General features: G+C 47.0%; 1 protein-coding gene across 1 annotated transcript in view; it reads right to left on the bottom strand.

The window, feature by feature from the left end:
• The window catches only part of LOC142804118 (stalled ribosome sensor GCN1-like), a 344,986-nt gene that overhangs the window by 252,398 nt on the left and 70,937 nt on the right, over positions 1-21,651 (bottom strand). The window contains exons 11-17 of the mRNA XM_075890700.1: positions 21,046-21,198; positions 20,589-20,686; positions 15,009-15,084; positions 14,432-14,587; positions 7,528-7,620; positions 5,468-5,540; positions 5,114-5,282 (exon numbers count right to left, since the gene is read on the bottom strand). Of these exons, the coding sequence (XP_075746815.1) occupies positions 5,114-5,282; positions 5,468-5,540; positions 7,528-7,620; positions 14,432-14,587; positions 15,009-15,084; positions 20,589-20,686; positions 21,046-21,198 (818 nt within the window). The remainder of the gene's footprint in view (positions 1-5,113; positions 5,283-5,467; positions 5,541-7,527; positions 7,621-14,431; positions 14,588-15,008; positions 15,085-20,588; positions 20,687-21,045; positions 21,199-21,651) is intronic.

Consider the following 21,651-nt stretch of genomic DNA (forward strand, 5'->3'; position numbering starts at 1 on the left):
CAGTTACTGGTTATGTCAAAGCGGAGAATTGACATTTCTGCAATAAAGGTTGACGGAGCGCTTTGCTCTATGGCGTCTGTAAGGGCTTGTTTCGGAATGTCTGTCACGTGCACTTTGTATGGCGGCCTGATCAAAACAGTATAGCGGGGCCGACTCAACCAGTTCGGCGTGCAGTCTGTTCGGTAACACTTGGCGTTGTTAGTACACGGCGTTATTCTTTTGTACCCCATTGTCGAGAAGTTCAGTGGTGCCGGTAGAAGAGCCCGCTGCCGTGTCGTGGACACGAGGTAAGGTAGATGATTCTGATGACAACGTAGGCTGCGTTGCATCCATTGTCTCGTTTTCGTCAGATAGCAATGGGAAATCGCTCAAGTTCACTGGAACGCTTGTGCATGCCGTGGTCGTTTTCATAGTAGGCATCTTGAGATTCGGAGTGAAACGCGCCGGGCGTAACAGGTTCACCAGGCACGGCACGGCCGCGCGGACGCGGTGCAAACGCGGTCGCCGGCAGCTGTGCCCTAGGCCAGTCCGAAGCTGCTCACTAGGCTTAGGGTGCTCAGTTTACAAAACACAGAGAAAAAGGTTCTCCAAAAACGCTGCCTCTGCGACACAGGCTCACCGTGTAACTGGCATACACTTCTGCGGCAACGAAGCGTGGTCTATCAGCCGAAAAAACTAGTCAAACTGACAAGAAAACAAGGAGCCGAGTTCAGGCACGTCTGCCATCGTGGGCCCTCAGCAGCACCCCCCAGATTTTCAAGAAACCGCGCTTCAAGACCAACAAAAGAGGAAGGCCTATGCATATGCGCTTGCGGACGGCCCTCTGTGCAATATTCATTTACGACTGGTGCGGCGATGGGGGCGCTGGCAGCGGCATTTTTTGCAGCGCCGCCTGGGCAAAGTCTGTTGTTCTTTTTTGAGCGCCCTTGTGTCACTGTAGGGCTGCGGCGGGTTGTTGTAAACTTTACTTCAAACAGTTTCGCGATGAGTAAGAGGTTAATATTTACAGAAAAGGTAGTTTATGATACGTACTGCCCGAATATGTGGTTTTCCAAAAATCGACTTTTTCGCGATATTTCCATTTTCAAAGGCCGGGTCTTAGAAGGCCAAAAATCGCAAAAAAATCGACTTCTGGAAGCTGACATTTTTGAAATCTGTACCTATTTTTGCACCTAAGAAGTTTCTAGCTTCTCGCGTCATTATTTCTGGCACAAAACCAATTTATAACATCCCTGTGAGATAAATTTGAGCGCAAACTGACGCTAAAATTGCGCTTTTTCCGCGCCGAACTGTTGCCGTTACACACGAGCTGTCGTGTTTATCTTCTGTTCATCGTCTCGTTTGGAAGGGTCGTTCTTCATCTTCAATTTCCCGCCACCGCTGGCTCGCCTTACTCATTGGTTTTTTAGCAAAAACACGTCATCGAGAAGCACTAGCGCACGATTCAATTGGCTGCTTGGGGCAGTGACAAAACCTAGGCATCCGATTGGCCAAGGGGCGCTTGCGGCCTTTGCTTCACCATCGGGACGCGCACAGATATGCGCCATTAATCATAGTGGTACTGGCTGCCCGCGGCAGTAAAGAAGTTCCGCGCTATAGTATTTTCTGAAGTGGGTGTGGGGGTCGTTTGTTCTCTGTGAACTTCAGAAAGAGCCCCGCTATGGCTCAGGACAACGAGGGTAACGAACTCGACGCGGTCACCGGCAGTTGCCGAGTCACCAACGTAAGCCTAACTCGCGTACGAGCCCGTTGGTTGCCGACAACGTTACTGAGAACGGCTGTGTTTTGCAGCCTCATCAGTTAGAGGACGGCAAGTAAAAAGCAGAAGTGAAGCTAGAAGAGGTATCAATCTTTGCAGTGATGGAACGGAAGCGCAGTCTTATCGCTAAACGCGCCGATGCCGTGGTTCCCCCCGCCTGATGAAAGGACCTTGGACTGCGCGACAGGTCGTCAGAGTGGAGTACGCCGCACGTCTACGAACAACAGAAAGTCAATCCGTTCGCAGTGAAAATGCTCGCCGCCCCCGCACCAGAAGCTACTGGCAAATGGTAGACTGCTTTTAACGACGTGTTCGCAACGTTGTCGCAATCTCCGCTCGAAAATGCGGCAGTCTTACGTGAAAAGGAAACTAACACCTCGGCACTCGCCTATCCTCGAAATTGATGGGCGGGGCAGCAACTTTGGTTCGCGACATTTACAGGTAACTCCTTCTGGACAAGCTGGAAAACATCGCTGTGTTATTCGATGTATCGCGGATGACACACGCACATTTGTCGCAAGTCGCCGTGAGTACAGTTACTGAAGTGATAAGCGGCCTCGCGGCAGACGAGCACACGGCGACAACTTGTTACAGGACTAAAAGAAACTACACGCTCGTGCAAACAATCAGTCCTATTACATTCCCGGTGCTTATTAACTGACTAAAAGTATGTGTACCATGATATTTTTTATCTCGGAACGACGAAATAAAGTTTTAACAGCATTATTCTTGAAGCACAAATTTTGACCACTTTATTTTGCTTGTTCGGTAAAAGTGGACCTAGAACAGCCAGAGCTGTAATTGTTTTTGTACAGTGTAGCTAAATGTGCACAAAAAAACAATGCTGGAAGCCTATTATTAATGAGCAGCTTCATTTTTTATTTTAACATAAAAATTTCTGTATTTAGTTACTTGCAATGAGCTGTGCTGTAATGCAATGAACTGTGCTGTAATTCGAGAAGTACTCGTTCAATTTTCGATCAGCTTGCAGCGTTGGAATCCTTAGGCTTTCTAGCATTCATTTATATGTCAATGGTCGTGCAATTCTAAGTATGTACATACATTTTTACAGTTAAAAATGATAGAATTCTATGTTTTCTTGATTTTCTCAAAATGGCAATTTTGCACACCCTGCATGAAAATTACTGCAATATATCGGAAACTATTACAGACAGCAGAATGTTTTATTTTTTTTTTGCAGCATGAAGCTATATGTTTGGAGCACACAACATAAGAAGCAGATTTTGATTTATCTTGATGCAAGTTTTTTAAACTAGTCTTTTGTGTGACCTCACAATGGCCACATTCAGAGCTGTGAAGTTTAGTGTACTGTAAAGTAAGAAATAATGCCTAATAAAAAAAGGTGCTTCCTATGTTGTATGTCTTATGCTTTCTACTGTCAATCTTTATGTCATTTATAAATTTTTGACGGGTGGTTATTTTTCCATTGTGGTAAGAACAATAGAAATTGTTATCTTGATTATTTAATTAACTAATGAAGCTACAGAAAAAATCACTACATTTTTAGAATCAGGAAAACAAACTAAGTAAGCATGCCAACTTTTGTCACATTTGGTTCATAAAATTAATGAGAGAGTCCTAAGACCCATGTCCCCCCTTAAGTAGTCACCTGCACCCACATTCACGTGAACGGTGACTTGACGGCATCGTGAAAGTGCACTGAGCATCTGAATGTGCTTGCATGCACGCAGGAGCTTCTCTTAACGTATTATATTCCATTTGACGAGGCCTGCACCTGTAGCGTAGTGGGCTAGAGTACACTAACTGCCAATTTTTTAGACTTCCTAGTGTGAAAAATCAGATGGCAAAGATATTGCACACCCGCAATTTCAGACATTCTTATATAGTGATGCCAATGCGGCTTATGACTGTGCCATGAAAGCGTCCAAAGTTTCAAGCATGTCTGAAAAATTGGGTGTCCCGAAATTCGGCAGCTGACTACTAGAGGGTCAGTTTAAATCCAGCCGCAGCAAAATCTCCAGGTATGCTTATATTTTTGTTCGTGTTGTGAAATACGCATTATGCTGACAGTTCTCATAGTTCATCAGACCTTTAGAACCACTCGTAGCAACTAAACAAAGGCTAATTCACATAATTGAATTCTTGCTCTTTTTCCTAGGTGAGCAACTCTGAATGTTTGCCAATAAACTTATAAGCCATCACGGAATTCGTGCTTTGGCTGCAAACCAGAAGTCTGTGTATGTATAATGAATGTGCACTACAATTCACAACTTCTCTACAACACACCTGTTTAGTGAACAAGTACTGAACACAAGAGAACCACTGCATTATGCTTTGCATAGCAGACCTGTGCCTCACATGCTTCAAGTCGTCTTGATCTGGAGAAAATTGAGTTAAGCCAACCAATATGCAAGTGATTTGTAATCATGATTATTACTTTACACTAGCTACCCACATTACGATAATTACCATCCTGCTGTGCTGTATGTGCAGCTTTATAGTTTTTGTGCACCAATATGTGCATGCATGTGGGCCAGTTATAGCTTTGCTTCGACACCTCAATGCTATGAGCGAAGGGGGAAAAAAAAGGAAAGAAAAGGGTGTGGCGGAATGTTTGCTCTCTCTCAAATGCCGATCTGCGATGCACCTGTGATATTCTTCTCCCTTTTTTATCTCTGCCATGTAGAGACCCTCCTCCTTTGAATGCCGATGCAAAGAGAGCAAAAAAAAAAAAAGCTGCCGTGGAATGTTGGTTCTTTCTCAAATGCCGATCTGCTTCTCTCCGCACGGAGACACTCCTCTTTTCTCGTGCTGGCCACACTGCAGCTGAGGGTAGCAGCGGAGACGCAGTCGTTGTCATCGTCGTCTTTAGAAAGTGTTGGCACTGGACATTGCCTTGCGCAAGTTCTCTTGCCAGGGGAATGCGGAAGCCGAAGTAGAAATGCTTTGCAAGCTGCATGCATGCGAAATTGATTGACTCACTGCAAGGCAAATGTGTGTGGACAAGCATCCCCGTTTACATCAATTATTGACGGATGACCTGTGATTTGTGAACAAATGGAAGTCTTCTGAAACTTCCCCCTCGTGTGCTAGCTCAATGCAAATGCGCCACTGTATGGTGAGCCCTCCGTTCATTTAGCTTTCATTAATTCAAACGTCTTTCAAGTTGAACAAATATTTGGGCTCTTCGAGTTCGAATTATCGAGATTTGACTGTAGCTGAATTTCCAACCATCGACACTGCAAAAGCTGCATTATTAGAGTCTCCCTTCTCCATCAACAGGACATCGTGAAGCATATTTACTGCAAGCACCAATACGAACTTGCAAGATGCAAAAGCGAAGCGCCGTGCTCCTGAGAGCGGCATCCTTACCTTGTCTTTGAGGTGGCTGTCAACAAAGCTCGAAAACTCGCGTAGCAGGAAGCAGGCGAGGGAGGTGCCACTCAGCACAGACACCAGCTTGCGCACTGTGCTCTGGGTCGACTGGCGCACCAGCTGGCTCGAGTGGCTCAGGCCTCTCAGAAGGGGCACTGCGAAGGGCCTGCACAAGCCCCAAATGACATGAGGGTTAACTTTTTTTTTTCTTTTTCTAAAGCGAACACTACCATGCAGATGGTATGAGGAAAAAAAAACAAAGATTAGAGATAAAGAGAGTCAAATGAGTGATCACAGTGACATGTCCATGTGCTAATTATATTTCACCGTGGAAAAGTGCTGAACACTCACTTGAGATTAGCAAAGCAGGAGTCGGGATGGTCCAAAATCATCCTCGTGATTAGTTGCAGCACTAGTAGATGTGCTGCAAAGGCAAGAACAAAGCCCGTCAAAAAGAGACGTGACACATTTATTAGATCCAAGTTTTCTCATTAGTCTTAGGACCACTCACAGCTGTACAGCAAAGCCAAAGTCTAACCTGCAATGGTAGCTCAGTGGTTAAGGCATAATGCCACTAAGCTTAGTGCGTTACAATTGCTGGCCACAGCGGCTGCATTTCGATGGTAGCAAAATACAAAAACAACCACATAGTACTTACATTTAGGCCATGATAACAGAGCCAAAGGTGGTCAAAATTCTTGTCTGGGTACATAAAAAGCACTAAAATTTAACCATGGTGTCCTAACGTATACCTGTTTTGCCTCGTTTGTTATGCATGAATGTCCTCACAAAGGCAAAACACAATTATCAACGCGAAAGCTCGGACTTTGAAAGCATCGAAATTGTTATAAAGGAAATACTCAGCCCCAGCTTGAAATCTTACATAACAAGCCACACTTCTGAGTTGCATTGTTTGAGCAGCCGTGCGGTTTTCATGGAGCTCTAAATGACAAGACACTACTTTGGCTTCATTTTGTGTTTTGGGGTCTCTGAAAAACACTCAATCTCATTGAAAATAAGACGAATAATTACTATGGCTTTGCGAGTCATTACGTTTTCCGTATGGGCACACTAGGACACATTTTTCTTCCATGCACTCACTCACACAGTTTGCTTGCACTACGGAAGTGTGCGCCGGTTGCTCTGGTGCTGAAGCGATTATTTCAATATGGACTATTCCACAAGTGCCAAATCAGAATCTCATTTCTTGGATGTCAGTTCATCAGACGAGGATTTACTAATGAGTTCAGACTCATATGATGATGAAGGAGTGAAATCTTGAAAGTGTGCGCGATGAGATGATCCGAATCGGATCAAAGGTGACTCTTCCCCAGTGTTTAGTACTAGAGTAAAAAAAGTACTGTGGTGCTCTTATTTGTGTATATCCGTGACTTATATTTAATACACTGAATAATTCTTATTTATAAAAAAATACGTGAAAGTGTTTCTTTTTTAGGGATTCACTTGATGCTACTACGAATAAACTAAATCATGTGTATGCAACCAAAATGACATTTTTGTCTAGGTTTGATTAAAAGTGAATCTAAGGTTCAAAACAAACTGAAAGCAAATAGTAAATTTAGTCAGATAATTTGGAATCGAATTCAAATAGAATATACGATGTATAATAAAGAAAAAATGGGCTTATATGTCATAAGCCAACTAACCTGCACAATATTTTTTTAGAAGTTGAAACACGGCCTTTGCAAATGCCAATATTTTTAGTTCAAAGGAAGTAGAAACAACTTTCAATAGTAGCAAGATTTTACTTTCGGTAGAATGCAAGTGATAATTTGTAAAATATGTTATGTTTTAATATTTACTATATCAAGAGCATATAAGCGGGCATAGCAAGCCTTTAATTGACAAAATATATTAATCATGTGAGGGTAACACGTTCACTTAACTTTGAAGCGGGGCTTCGCAGCAGCGCAGATTTTTTTTTCCGAATAAATTTATCCTAGCTTGGCATCGCTTGACTGCAGTGAAACCATCTTTACAGTATATTCCATGTGAATTAATATACATTCAATTAGTGCTTTCATGGCTTAGCACTTCTCTACTGCAGTGAAACCACCTTTACAAGAGGTTCAATGTGGACTAATATACATTTATTCGTTCAATTAGAATACTTTAAAATTTTGGACAAATTTAAATTCAAATCAAACTATATCCATTTGAATATTTGAAGCGTTCGAATAATCACAAAAGCCTATTTTTGTCCCTTCACAGTCACGGAAAAAAATTTTAAGAAAGTTTTTTATATAAAATTGTCTGAAGAATTTATTTCAGCAATTTTAAAAAATTACACATTTTGGACAGCTCCTTATTAAAAAATTCCACCATCAAAAGGTTGAATGCCAATCAGGCATATTCAAAATGAAGCAATGATTAGAAAAGGCCTGCCTTACTGTCTTCTGATGCAGCCTGCAGAAACTTATCAGCAAAGAATGGCTGCTTCTCTTGGTCCAGGAGTTGTGTGACCATGCTTTTGATCTTGTTCTCTGTAATAAAAAAAAAGGTATACATAAGGCTTACCAGCAACTATGATACCACACACACAATATTGAAATGAGATCAATCAAACCACTTGCAACAAACAACACATTAGAGCACATATAGAAGAACAGCACACGTTCCAACCTAGCAGGATTGAAGTTCGGGAGACAGCAGTGGGGAAGGAGGGGGTTAAGTGATTTCCTCTTAAAGATAGCCTTTCTTGGGGTACTTCGAAACAAGAATTTTGGCCCGTCTGTCTGTGCGTTTGCCGAAATGATACTGGAAGAAATAGCCAAAATCCCAGCCAATCCACAGCGCCCACCAATACTGCCAAAGTTTCAGCAATCATACTAGTACGATTGTCAATTAAAAAGTAATTATTGCACACCATAACAACACGCATATATTCTGCATATGCATCTCTTACTAGAAAACGCATACATACATAAGTAATTCTAAGGACCATGGCGTTTATCACGGTGCACTGACAATGAAACACTACGCACAATAAGGCAAGTGTTTCCAACACTCTGCTAAGACGACACGGTGGTGGCACCTACCTGTCGCTTTGCGTTCTACACCTTATCGCCTCCAAGACGGGCGCACACGCCGCGTGCTCACTGCTTCACAGGTCATTTTTAATTTTTCTTTTTAAGATAACTGTCAGATAGCGCTCATATCTCATGTGCCTTGATGCGCTCATTCGCCTCCACTGCATGGATCGAGGCACTCTGAAGCAGCGCCTCCAGAATACCATTCCCCGATTTCATCACGCAGAACATCAAATAAACGTTTGCAGTGAAATATGCAGATAAGGGGCCAATTTTTTTCATATCTGGCATTACTTGGACTGAGACATTTGCGACGTGCTGCCGTTGCTTCTATACACTGCGACCACAAACGCACGGTGGTTGAGGGCCTCCATGCATTGTTTTCGGCATCTGCAGCCACTTCCCCGAAGATGGCAATCGCTCTCATGCGTCCAAACTCGTACCACTTCGCACCCTCGCACTTGGGGAGCCTTTTCCGAAACAATGGTTCTGTCTGATCACTTACTTTCGGCGGAAAGTTGTATTCCGCAAGAAATCCTGTATATAGGCATTCTGCACTTATTGCACTGTCTTTGAAAGAAACTTCTGATGTTGTCCTGCTTTCCACAGCACGAACTCACTTCTGATGCTTCTGTGCAGTGATGTATCAGCCTTGCAACCGTGCAAAACCCTTACATCACAGGCGCTCGTGGTATACAGAATCCATAATTGCAACCTTTCCACGAACTCACAAAGCACACAAACTCAGTTGTGTGAAAGTCTAGAAACACTTCTAAATAATTCTTTACTTTTGAAAATGCCATCGAATTTCTAACTTAAACTCGCAGAAACTTGCAACTCCCAAAACAACGTAACAAAGGGTCCGTTTGATTCGCCTCTGCTATCGGAACCGGTTCACAACTGTGCACTAGAATTTCAGGAATGGTGCAGCGCGAGTTCAGCGGTGCAGGCACAGTGCGTCACCTGAAACGATTGATGAGGTGCCAACAAGGTGCATGTCTTATTCCTGTTCACTTGATGTACACCATCCAATTAACACTGACCGATGGAAAGCCACACATGCGGAAAGTTTATGAGGTACGAACATTTTAGCACTCCCACTCCCACCCCCCCACCCCAACTTCTGTTCACAAATCACAGAAGAAAACATAACAGATTCCCTGCGGGAATTTACAACACGCTTCTTTATTACCTGTACATAACCATCATCACATAGTGTTCCTCACCTTGATCGTTAGTGGATATAGCCATTGAGTCTGTTCTGTGCCTCGGAGGTGACTGTTTTTGGCCATGTCTTCCAGGCCTAATAAAGGCGTGTAAAAGACTATGTCACAAGTGGTGGAGGTCGCTCCTCGATTCCCCGTCCCTGCTTGCTTGCTTTACGTCCTGGAGCTTCACTCAGGTCGCCGTTTGGGCTATGAGTCCACCAGCATGCGGCAGGACAAACCCTCAGGCGCTTCTCCTTTTGTTCCTCCCGCTACGACTGCCGCAGCTACTCACTCTTGGATCGTCAGTGGACCCCCTCGCGAGCCGCCTCTGGTTGCTGGACTCCGAAATGAGGACGTGGACGACTGGCTACACCAATATGACATAGTGAGTGCAGCAAATCTGCACGGTTGCAGCTCGACAACTCTCCTGCGACCATGCCTGACAACCCTACTGCCGACCCCTTGTAACAAGCCATGATCCGTGCAATGATATGAGAGGAACTGCAGTCGCTCCGTTTTGAAGCACGTCAGCTTTCTTCGGACAACCCCAGTACAAATTTACGGGACGTCGTTAAGGAGTTGTCAGCTATGACTGGTAACGCGTACACAGGTCCTCGGGTCTCTAAAGCCCCACTAACTTACGCGCAAGTCATTGCACTTACCCCAGCCTTTGTTTCATCAATGCCAGCGACGACGCCAGCCCACCTGGCGTGCCTGGTGCCCAGAAAGCAAAACCAGCCTTACTATGCACAACCGGCGCCAGCACACCTGGCTTCCATACTATTGGCTTCGATAGTATTCCATAGTGGCTTCCCACATACTAATGTGAAGCTGCCTTTTTTGCCATAGCATGAACCCATGCTGTGAAATCAATTTTACAACCAAACTTGCTACCCCGCACCCCAACAATAACTCCGAATTTTTCATTTTCAGTATACCGTATTTACTCACTGCGCACTTGGGCCACTGGCGGGTGGGCGATCCCACTGAAAACATGGACGGATTGTCGCTCTGACCACTGACTACGCGCAAAAAGCACAAAAAGCATTGGCATCGGAAAAGGATTCGTTCTGCCACTGCACCTCAGGGGCCCAACGAATTTCTCTATGACAAACCCGGTAACAAGAATGCAGCGTTGAATAGCGACGCACACACGCTGCGGTTGTACATCGCGCCGTCAGCATGGTGGGCGTGATTGTGCTTTGTCTTTGCGCCGCTGTGTTTGCGTGACGCTGTATGCAGAGGTTTTTTTTCTGCATTCGACAGATGGCACGCTGCCACAAAAGACGTGACATTAAAATTTTGATGGACGTCGTCTGCACTCGCACTGGTCCCATCTGTTTAGCATGTTATAAACTACGTTTTGACTTTTACTGCATCGTTATTTTGTGATATAATGGCATGACTAGATGTTTTGATAATCAATAGCACTGGCTATCACGCCTAAATAAAATGAACAGATATATTAAAGAAATAGGTAAAATTTTTTTTTTTTTTCAGGAACCAAGGTGTGGGAAGGGCTCATTATGCGAGCCAGTACATTGCACAATTAAATACGGTAATCATCATAGTTCCCCAACTTATTTCGTAGTCCATACATGAAATTTCACTGTAACGACAATACATAGCAACAAACTTTCTTCATGTATCTTGAAAATCTCGTTGTAGTGGAATTTCACTGCATGCTTAGTTTTTCTATCAAATGATGCCCCAGTAATAGAATGGTTTTGCACGGGTTTCTCATAGTAATGTGGTTTCCGTTCGGATCTGACTTCGACCGACTTGGATATGTTTTATTAATCTCCACCAAATGTAAAGCTAGCACACAATGAGGTGCAGCAGCGTATTCAAAACCTGTTTGAGGCTAAAGCACTAAAACTGCCCCTGCCAGTAAAAGTTGGCCACTTTGCCAACCTTGAAGTGACCTATAAGTGGCAGGCAGGCATGCTGCAAGCCATGGTGCATTTACCACGATATATCCTAAGTAAGCACTGCCCCTCACTGCGAAAGATAATCGAACAAGACTTGAAGAGGCACCATTTGTCGGTTGAGGACCAAAATTCAAGATGGTGGTGGAAGAACTTTCAAGAAGAATGCACGCCTGTGTTTCTAATGAAATGCTTTACTGAATACACAAGCATTCACAGTTCTCGTGTGAAACTTTGTGCGTTATGACAAGGAAGGAAAGATGCTTTCCAAATGTTCCAACAATTTGTGACAACTCGCCACGCAACCACGACCCACCAAACTGTAAAGATACAGTGGAACCTCGTTAAACCGTACCTGACGGAGACGAAAAGAAACTACATGCTAAGCGATACCCTAGCTTACCCAAAAGTAATGAATTTGCACTTACTTGCGAATAAATAAAGAACATCCGAGAATTCATAGTAACATCCAAAATACATTCCGCCAATTCTTACATGCCCTGTTCAATAGCACACATTATGTCTAATTTCTCCTTATTTTCAGCCCTCGGTGCTTTTGTCCCAGCTTCAGCATGACGCAAGTACAAAGCAGCACAAGCACACACACACAACACGTGAAAAACAACACTCCCAAACCTCCCCAGCTTTTGCGTGCAGCACGGCACAGCCACAGAACACTTAGACACGGCACCGAAGGAACAAGAAAGAAAGCAGAGCAAGCGCACACCGAGTTTGTGCAAAGCACCAACGCATGGACAACATCAGATGCCTGGCTCGCCGAGTTCTGAACTTCCAATTTCAGAGGCAATGTACTTCGTGTTGTGGAAAAAATCCAGGAGATGGCACTCATCAACACAGTTGCCATCAATAGCTACTCAAACAAGCAAGGTGTCTTTCCATTTCTGGGACTTGCTGTTCTGTCGGAACGCCCAGTGGGGGACGAAAAGCTGTGGGGAGTGTGCAACAAAAATAGGAGAAACTACGTATTAACCGATATATACATGATAAGCTGGTACGATTATAGCGGATACAAAATTTATTATGTTCAATGGCCACCGAGTTGGAAATTTTACTACTTTTAAAACAAAACTACTGTTTAAGCGGGTACAATTCATCGATGTTTTACTGTACCCTTATAACCCCTTATAAGAGGCATGCACCGGAGAGCAATTCTAGTCTTTTATAAGAGGTGTCTCTTATATGCAAAGTACCACGTATGCGTTTTCTTAACATCACCTAGCCCAGTGGTTCTCAAAAGAGGGTCCCCAGACCCTAGGGTGTCTGCAAAGCCATTTCTATGATTCGCGAAACCCTCACCCGCATTTTTCTTTAAGCGTGACTGTGCCGCATATTGATGAACTGTCCAAAATGAAGTGATGTGGCACGTTTGTTTGATGTTTTTCGTAGCAATAAAAGGTAGGCTTGTGCGAATATTCGAATGCTTGAAATGTTCAAATGAATAGAAGAGTTTTTCGAATTCGATTCGAATTTAAATTATTGGAAATTTCGAAGTGTTCGCAATGAATGAACAGGTGTATATTAATCCGCATGTAACAGCTTGTAAAGGTAGTTATGCTGCAGTGTCGGAGTGCGAAGCCGTGAAAGCACCCAACCTGAAAAAATCCGCTTTGCCACGAAGTCCCCCTGCAAATTTAAAGGGGCCCTGCAACACTTTTTGAGCATAGTCAGAAAACGCTCCCGATTGATAGTCGAGACTTCCAAGAACACGGGAGCCTGATATATGGCAGCACGCGTCCTGCGATTCACAGTAAATTCTCAAAACTAGCTGAAAATTGCTCTCTTCTCTCGCCAAATGACACCACAAGCTCAAAAATCCCTCGTAGCGGCTATTGCATCAGCCATTGGCTGAATTGAATTTGGCGCGCTCGGTCGTCACTGGAGCCGCAGTGGGATGCCGCGACGTGTCCACGCATGCCGGCGCGATCACGCTGAAAAGCCGCGTATTCTAAGAAAAAATAAAAAAGAGGTGCTCATGGTCACAAAATGCGTGCGACGTATCTTCTTTCGCCACGCCATTCCTCCCTGCTTAGCTTCCAGCTATTTCGTCGGGACAAAAAAAAGAGAATTAAATTGCAGCGTGCGACTGATTTTCGGAACTCCGCTACTCGTACTGGACTGATTCTAAAATTTTGCATTAGTAAATTTGCGAGGCAACAAGCTTGTTTACTGGCTCCATGGCTTCTCGAAAAGGTGTTGTAGGGCCCCTTTAAATGAACATGTTACCTTCTAATCAATTCATCATTTTATTAAGCTTAAAAGCTTGTTATGACAGCTTATATGCTCTATGTAAAATAAAATTTAAGGTGTTACGTATCTTACAGGTTATCACTCGCATCCTACCGAAACACATATCACGCTACTACTAAAAATTATTTAAGCTTTCTGTGAACGAAAAAAAAGACATTTGAATAGGGGCCTTATTTCAATATAAAAACATAATGTACTGGTTAGTAAGGTCATGATGAATATGCCCATTTTTCTTTGTATGTCATATACACTATTCAAATTCGATTCAAAGTTATTCGACCAAAATCGCTATTTGCTTTGAACCTAAAATTCACTATTCCCACAAGCCTAATAAAAGGCACCTGTTTTACGCTCCAGTTGTGTTAATTTACCTACGAACCCCCCTCCACCCCCACACCTTCGGCCCCTCCGCTGCAAGGGGTCCCCCATCACTTCCACCAGCCCTCAAGAAGTCCCCTGACACATCCATGGCCGAGAATTATTGACCTAGCCTATTTCAATGTAGCCACACTGGTGTCTCTTATACTCCAAGCGGTTGTGTCTTTTATAAACGTGTTCAACTGTTCAATCATGCACACATCTCGAGACTCTCAGAAGTGGGATTCCAAGGAACTGCTCCTGAAGGATTCTGTAGCGGTGGGGAAAAAAGAAATAGTGGGAGTGGAGGGGAGGGGCCCTTGCATGGTCACATACTTCAAATCTGCTGAAAAGTTGAAGGGTCTGCTTGCTCGGAATTTTGCAGTAGTACCGATGCAAATGGCCATTGGCAAACCTGCTGACGGAATGCCGACCCATAAATCCTCGGGAGAGCTCACTGCTTCTTTCAGGGGCATGTCAAACTTAGTCGCAACGAATGCTCACCGGATGAGGAGCCTGTGGGCTGCAAGCGGAAGAGAAGGCAGGCTGCAGCCAAGCCCTCGCAGACGGGTCCGGGTTGCAATGGCTGTGCCAAGGCTCGTTCTGCCGCCTTCAGCACCAGGCCTAGAATGGGCTCCACCTGCTTGCAGTCTGGCATACCTGGGTAGACAACCGAACAGAATGCAAATCGTCGCCACTTGTAATGGAAAAACGATAGTCATTCCCGAGATTTCGACCAAAAGTTGCAAAGAGCACTAAACTGTATTCACAGAAAGATGCCCCAAAGGAATGCCAAGCCAATGTAGGACAGCCTCTTCCACATGCCTAAACAGAGTATTACTCTTAGCTACCCCGAGCTAACAATACTGCCTTAGTTTTGTTAAATTTTCACTCTCTTGAAACACACAAGCAGCACTAGCAAATCGGTGGTGCCCTTACACCTCCTGCACACTTCTAGGACTTACTGCAAGAAGAGAACAGTGGTTTCCAGCAAAATCTCTATGAGAATGTCAAGTGTTCAAAACTACCATGAAAGTGCCCATGCCTTTCTAAGAATGGCCACACATGCCACTGTGCTTACCGTGAAATGCTGAGTTCATGCACTGCAGGTATCCGTACCGTACAGCCGACGTCGCCGTCTTCTGCTCCATGCCCTCCTATGAAGAGATGACAAAGAATCATCCACTAATTCTATGCCCGCTCCCATGCATAAAATTCTCCGTTCCGCTAGCATCCTGTGTAGCATGCACTTGCTCCAAAAGATGAGTAAACAGATTCCCTACACAACAGACCTTCACACAACATGTACTGTACACTAGACTGAACCTGGATGATAACTGGTTCCTTCCATGCAAAGTGTCACAGGCGTTCTGGTGGCCATCTCAACTTTTGTCGAGAAAGATTCCAGCTGCCAACCACAGAGCATTCTCTCAAACTAATGGTCCCGAAAAAATTTTCATCACATGGTGTTCGTTTAAATTTCATCTGTTGGTGGCCGTCAGTGGCCGTCAGTGAGGGAACTGCTACCACAACAAACTCTAATTAATATTGTAACATTTTAACGGGCCACTGAACAGGCTACAATTGGACAATCCCATTTCATCAATAAAACAGGACTGCATGCAGCGCGGACACTCCGTTAAGAAAAACCATTCCCCCTTCCCTCGTAATGCTCATCCCATCATCAATGAAAGCAAAATGACAGTCTTGCCCATGGGCAACTTTATGTTGCGACTACTTCGTGTATTGGTCCTCTGCACTAGTAAACAGCACGTTCATTTTGTGGTTTGAATAATCAAGGTCTTCAATAATCATACATGAATGCACTGGAGCGTGGGCTAAAACGGCAAGCAATAACAAATGAAAGATGGCAGCTTCCACTATCCTGAAGGTAAAGTCAAGAAAGCGACGCCATTATTCTATCAGTCATCTATCTTTAGAGCATCAGTGCACATGAATTCTTCATAGTTTTAAGTGTTTTTGAAGCAGCTCAGGTGCATTCTGGGTTACTTTTTCAGCCTCAGCACACATGGCAAAGTTTGTGGGGATCTGAGGCGCGCCCGCGACCATTTCGCGGGCATTCTGCCACACGGCCACACCCTTTTGCTTTTCTGCTCTGTTAACACCATGTGACGATAGATGGCGCCACGTGCGGGCACGACACGCGGTACGCGAGCGCCGAGAGACCACTTTCTTTTCCGTGGTCGGCGCCGGGTAATAACGTGTTTTCCTTCGTCCGCGTCCCCTTTGGGACTCCCGGACTGTAGCCTGCCTGGGGTGGCCTTGGGAACCCCGGCAGGCGTGTTTACTTGAGTGCTGGCTTCGGTAGCGTACGCTAAGCCCAGAGCGGTGCCTAGTGCTTGAAGTGGTCGTACCACAACGAGCCGCACTTGCCGTAGGCCTACGCGTACAAGGTTTGCCCTAACACTCGCGACCAGGCCCATTGGCCATCGTGAGAGTGCGCAGCATAGCCGCGAGGGACCTTTTCGCCATTGCCAGCTGCGACGTGCTTGCGGTTTTCCCTTATTGTGAACGTCCGCGCGCGGGTGCCTTTGCTACCCGCGTCCCGGGAGCGGACGTTGTACTGTTGTTCGGGGTGCCGCCGGAGGCAATAAAGTGTTGTGTACTTTTGCATTAGAACACTGTTTATTTGCCGCGCCGCGCTAAACGCCTTATTAGTTGAGCGCGTGCGGAGCAGTGCACTACACGCGAGTTAACGTAGTAGCAGCCCTGTGGTTCGCTAAGCGTGAACCCGCGGTGATCGTCCGCTGCAGTTAGGAGTGGGGGTCACCATACTGGCGCCCAACGCAGTATCAAAGGCTCATTAAGCCTTTGGTTAGTCTTAGCGAGCCAGTTCGCCTGCGCAATTCGGGCTCGTCGCAACATGTCTGCTCCGTGGCATGCCGCGTTGCACGAAGAGGCCACCGCCTCTATCGACGGGCGCCCTTCGGCGCTCGCCTGTGTCGTCACCCCTTTTTGTGGTGAATACACTCCTACGTGGTGGCTGACGCGCTATCTCATGCCCCGTTGTCTGCCGAGAACCTGGATTTCGGTGCGACGGCCGCTCGCAATGCCTTAGCACATGCAAGCGTCGGGGGCGAAACAGCGGCGGAAAGAGAGAGTACCCTTGAGGATGACCTTGGCTGCAATCCAGGTAAGCGGCGCACTGCGTAGCGGCCGAGCGGGGAAACTTTCCGAAGGCCACCCTGCCGAGAGCGAACCCGTGACGCCGTGCACGCGGCGGTTGCTGCGGTCCTGAGTGTGCGCGATACCAGACTCCCCCATTTGGGAAAATGGGAGTTGCTTTCGGCAGCGAAGAGCTACTGAAGGCTCAGCAGAGTGATCCGCTTCGAGTCTCGGAGGGACGGAGCGCCGTATACGCTGCTTGCTTTGCGGCGGGCGCCGTTAAACCGTCTTGAGAGGCGCGGAGCGCCGTTACGCTGCTTGTTCTGCGGCGGGCGCGATTAGGGGGCTGACACAGCGTGTGTCGCTGAGCCCCCAGCGGATTCATTTTGCTGGACCATGACGGGCTCCTGCTGAACTATATAGCCACTGACGACGAGTCCATCGACCCGTTAAGGTGGTTATGCCCAAAAGTCTGAGAGCCACACTGTTGCGAGCCTCTCACGACGAGCCCATTGCCGATCACCTGAGTGGCTCAAAAGTTTTTGCGAAACTGAGCAAGGTTGTGACTTGGCTTGGCATGAAGCGTGACATTTTTCGCTATTGCCGTTCCTGCCACGTCTGTCAAACGGTGAAATCAAGGGGTGGCAAGCCGCCCGGCTTGATGAAACCGATTGTCAGTGAGCGTCCGTGGCAAGGGCCACCTGCGATCTAATGGGGCCGTTCCCCAGGAGTAAGCAGGGGTTCATACATCTGATGGTAGTTGTTGATCATTTTTCCAAATGGGTGGAGCTGTTTCCGCTGCGGAAAGTGACAGCGCGAGCGGTGCTAGAGAGGCTACAGGAAGTGTTTTGTCGGTTCGGCTTTCCGAAAAGATTGATCACGGACAACGCGTCATATTTCACTGCTCGGGTGTTTGGTGATACGTGCCATTCCCTAGGAATAGATCACTGCACCACTTCGCCCTACCATCCCCAGTCCAATTTGACGGAGCGAACCAATCGTACGCTCAAACCGATGTTGGCGGCCTTTGCCGAAAGTCAAAAGGACTGGGCAGACCATTTGAGTGAACTCGCGTTTGCAATCCGAACCTCCGAGAGTCGCTCTACTGGTTTCTCTCCTGCCTTCCTTAATTTCGGAAGGGAGTTGGCAAATCCGGTGACCAGTGTATTGCAATGCCAGCTCGGAGACGAGGAAGAACCGGCAGCAGGCTGTTCTGCTTACGCTTCCACACTTCAGGACAGGCTTTGTCGAGCTCTCAGTAGAGTGAGGCAAAGTTTGGCATCAGCCAGGGCCGAGCAAAAGGCCCAGTACGACCGAAAACGTCGCCACCTTTCAATTAAGGTGGGTGACCTCGTCCTGAAGCGCAACAACGCTCTTAGCGACGCGAGCAGGGGTTTCTCTACTTCGCTCGCTCCAAAGTGGCTTGGTCCGTACCGAGTGGAAAAAGCTTGGACTCCACTCGCGTACTTGCTGAAAGACCCGCTTTCGGGAAAACTCAGCCGTGCCCATATCGCAGACCTGAAAGCCTTTGCGTTGAGGTCTGACGAGCCTGCGCCAGCGCCCAGTGGCTCTTCGCGCAAGCGACGGCGCACACCCGGCGCGGCGGAACGCATTCGGACCACGCACTGGTATAATCTGAGGAAGCGGTCACCTTAGTGATTTCGCGCCGGACGGCGGGCTTATTTCCACAACCGAAGGCCCTCATTTTTACTGTCTAGTCTCAGTTAGCTAACTTCTTTACAGCCAGTGCTTGCAAAAAAGTCTGTTCCGCCCAGTTACTGCTGCTGATTGTCATTTGAGTGTTGTTTACTTTATGTTTTTTCCGTGTTTTCTTTTTTTTTTCTTCTCGCTGGAGGAGGGGATTGTGAATTGGTGCTTTAGAGTGGGGAGAGGGACAAAGGACACTCCGCGCTTCCTATGCGGTGCGCGTTTGGAGAGACCCGACCATCGGAGGTGTGTGTGCAGGTGTGCGTGCGTGTGGCAACAACTTAAGAAGTCACCGACTCCTACACCACCTTGCACTCTGGAGGTGTTCGGAGACCTGCGGTCGTTAGGCAGCCCGGTTGCGCCCTGCTCCCGACCGTCGCTGATAAGCTCTGCTGGACTTTCTATCACGGCTCCTGCACGAGGCCAGCTGTCGCAGACGCTGTGCACGACTCGACCGACGCCGCAGGACGCCTCGCAGCCAATGGATTTGGCGACCATTATTCCAGCAGAAGGGCCGGCTGTCGCAGCGAGGTCCATCCGAACCTCCACAGAGGCGGCGTTCGTCGGACTCGCAGGGCTGTCGCCAACATCAACGAGACGAAGGTGAGCCCGTTCCTCGCATGAGGGCCTCAACCAGAACCCTCCCCTTCCACTCTCGCACCCACGCAGTCACCCAAGTCAAACATTACGTGACGCTGCCCCTCCCAGCCGTGGACGCGCTCTTGTGTCAGCATCATGAACTCCCGTTACCCCTCTTACGCGGAGCCATTATATTTCCCAAGTGTATTCTTGTGTTTTTATTTATCTTCAGCAGCAGTTGCAGAGCGAGGCTGAGGCTAGCTGTTGCCCATTGCATGACGCCTTTGCATGCATGGGCGACGACCGGCTGCCTTTGCAGACCGGTATATAGGGTGAATTAAGGAGAGGAGGATGTGGGGATCTGAGGCGCGCCCGCGACCATTTCGCGGGCATTCCGCCACACGGCCACACCCTTTTGCTTTTCTGCTCTGTTAACACCACGTGACGATAGATGGCGCCACGTGCGGGCACAGCATGCGGTACGCGTGCGCCGAGGGAGCGCTCTCTTCTCCGTGGTCGGCGCCGGGTAAGCACGTGTTTTCTTTCGTCCGCGTCCCTTTTGGGACTCCCGGACTGTAGCCTGCCTGGGGTGGCCTTGGGCACCCCGGCAGGCGTGTTTACTTGAGTGCTGGCTTCGGTAGCGTACGCTAAGCCCAGAGCGGTGCCTAGTGCTTGAAGTGGCGTACCACAACGAGCCGCACTTGCCGTAGGCCTACGCGTACAAGGTTTGCCCTAACACTCGCGACCAGGCCCATTGGCCATCGTAGGGTGCGCAGCATAGCCGCGAGGGACCTTTTCCCGACCGGCGTGTCAAAGCTCGCCATTGCCAGCTGCGACGTGCTCGCGGTTTTCCCCTTATTGTGAACGTCCGTGTGCGGGTGCCTTTGCTACCCGCGTCCCGGGAGCGGACGTTGTACTGTTGTTCGGGGTGCCGCCAGAGGCAATAAAGTGTTGTGTACTTTTGCATTAGAACACTGTCTATTTGCCGCGCCGCGCTAAACGCCTTATTAGTTGAGCGCGCGCGTAGCGGTGCACTACACGCGAGTAAACGGAGTAGCGGCCCTGTGGCTCGCTAAGCGTGAACCCGCGATGATCGTCCGCTGCAGTTAGGAGCGGGGGTCACCATAAGTTATATCATCGAATAGCATTGTTTTGGCAGCAAGTGCAACAAGTGTGGTACAGGCACTGTTTGCAGAAATGCGTTGATTTTGTTCATTAACTTATAGTTAGGTTCGAGGATGCCCCGTACCTTGCATCCAGTCACTAGAAAACTAGGTGGTTCTTGCGTGAATCGTGAGCACCACTTGGACATCATCTTGAGTGTCAGCAGCAAGGTCCCCTCATGCACTGCACAAAAACACACAAACACGAGGCCACTGTAAAATACAGTTAAGCTTCAATAAAACAAAGTCGCCAAAACTGGCAATTTATTTCATCATATCAAAAAGCCGATGAACTAAAATGAAGAAACTTGGGGAAAGCATGAGTACCACAATAGATGTCCTTTAACATAGCAGCAAATAATGAAGGCAAATCAGTTAAGTGTATTGACTAAATTGTCAAAACGCTGAATTCTCCATTCACCAAGCCGAGCAACTTGCTCAAGGAGTAATGAATACATAGCAACAAAAACCCCTCATGTGCCACAACAACTTTAGGGATGACAAGCTACAAGTAACACACGTGCGGTAACAAGATGTACTCACCTTCGGCCTTGAGGACAGCTAGGAGGTGTCGCAAAGCTATCTCGCTGAGCTGCTGAATGTGGGAGGCCCCAGTCACCACATGGCAGCTCAACTCGCCAATGGCCGTCAGCACACTTTGTCTCTGCTCGGTTGTGGTCAGCTTTCCCTCGGAGCCTGCAAGTTTTGAGACCAGACATCACCAAGTGCACCATAAACATGGGGCTTGTTGGAAAAAAAAAATTAAACAAAGGAAGAACGCTTCTAAGGCCTTTAAGTTACTGTAAAGAGCAATCGTAGCATTGGCGTCAGCTCTGCCCACTGTATTGCTATTATGGTTAAGGTAGGTCACCGCCTTCAAGAAGTTTTACTTTTTGTCCAAAAGCTGCACAGTAAAAGCTCATTTATCCAGACCTCATTAACTTGGAAATTCGGTTAACTCGATCTCGCGGCGCAGTCCCGGCAAAACTGTGTATATTTCAATGAGGTCAAATGCTCATTAATTTGGAGGTATTTAGCCGCACACCGGGTAACTCGGACAACTCCGAAGAGGGCTATTGGGACTCCAGAGTCGCGCGATATCGGCGGCTTGGAGGCTCAAGCACCGGTTGCCGTCATTGACGGCAGAAC

Source organism: Rhipicephalus microplus, chromosome 3 (genome assembly GCF_043290135.1).
Source record: "Rhipicephalus microplus isolate Deutch F79 chromosome 3, USDA_Rmic, whole genome shotgun sequence".
Classification (NCBI taxonomy): Eukaryota; Metazoa; Arthropoda; class Arachnida; order Ixodida; family Ixodidae; genus Rhipicephalus; species Rhipicephalus microplus.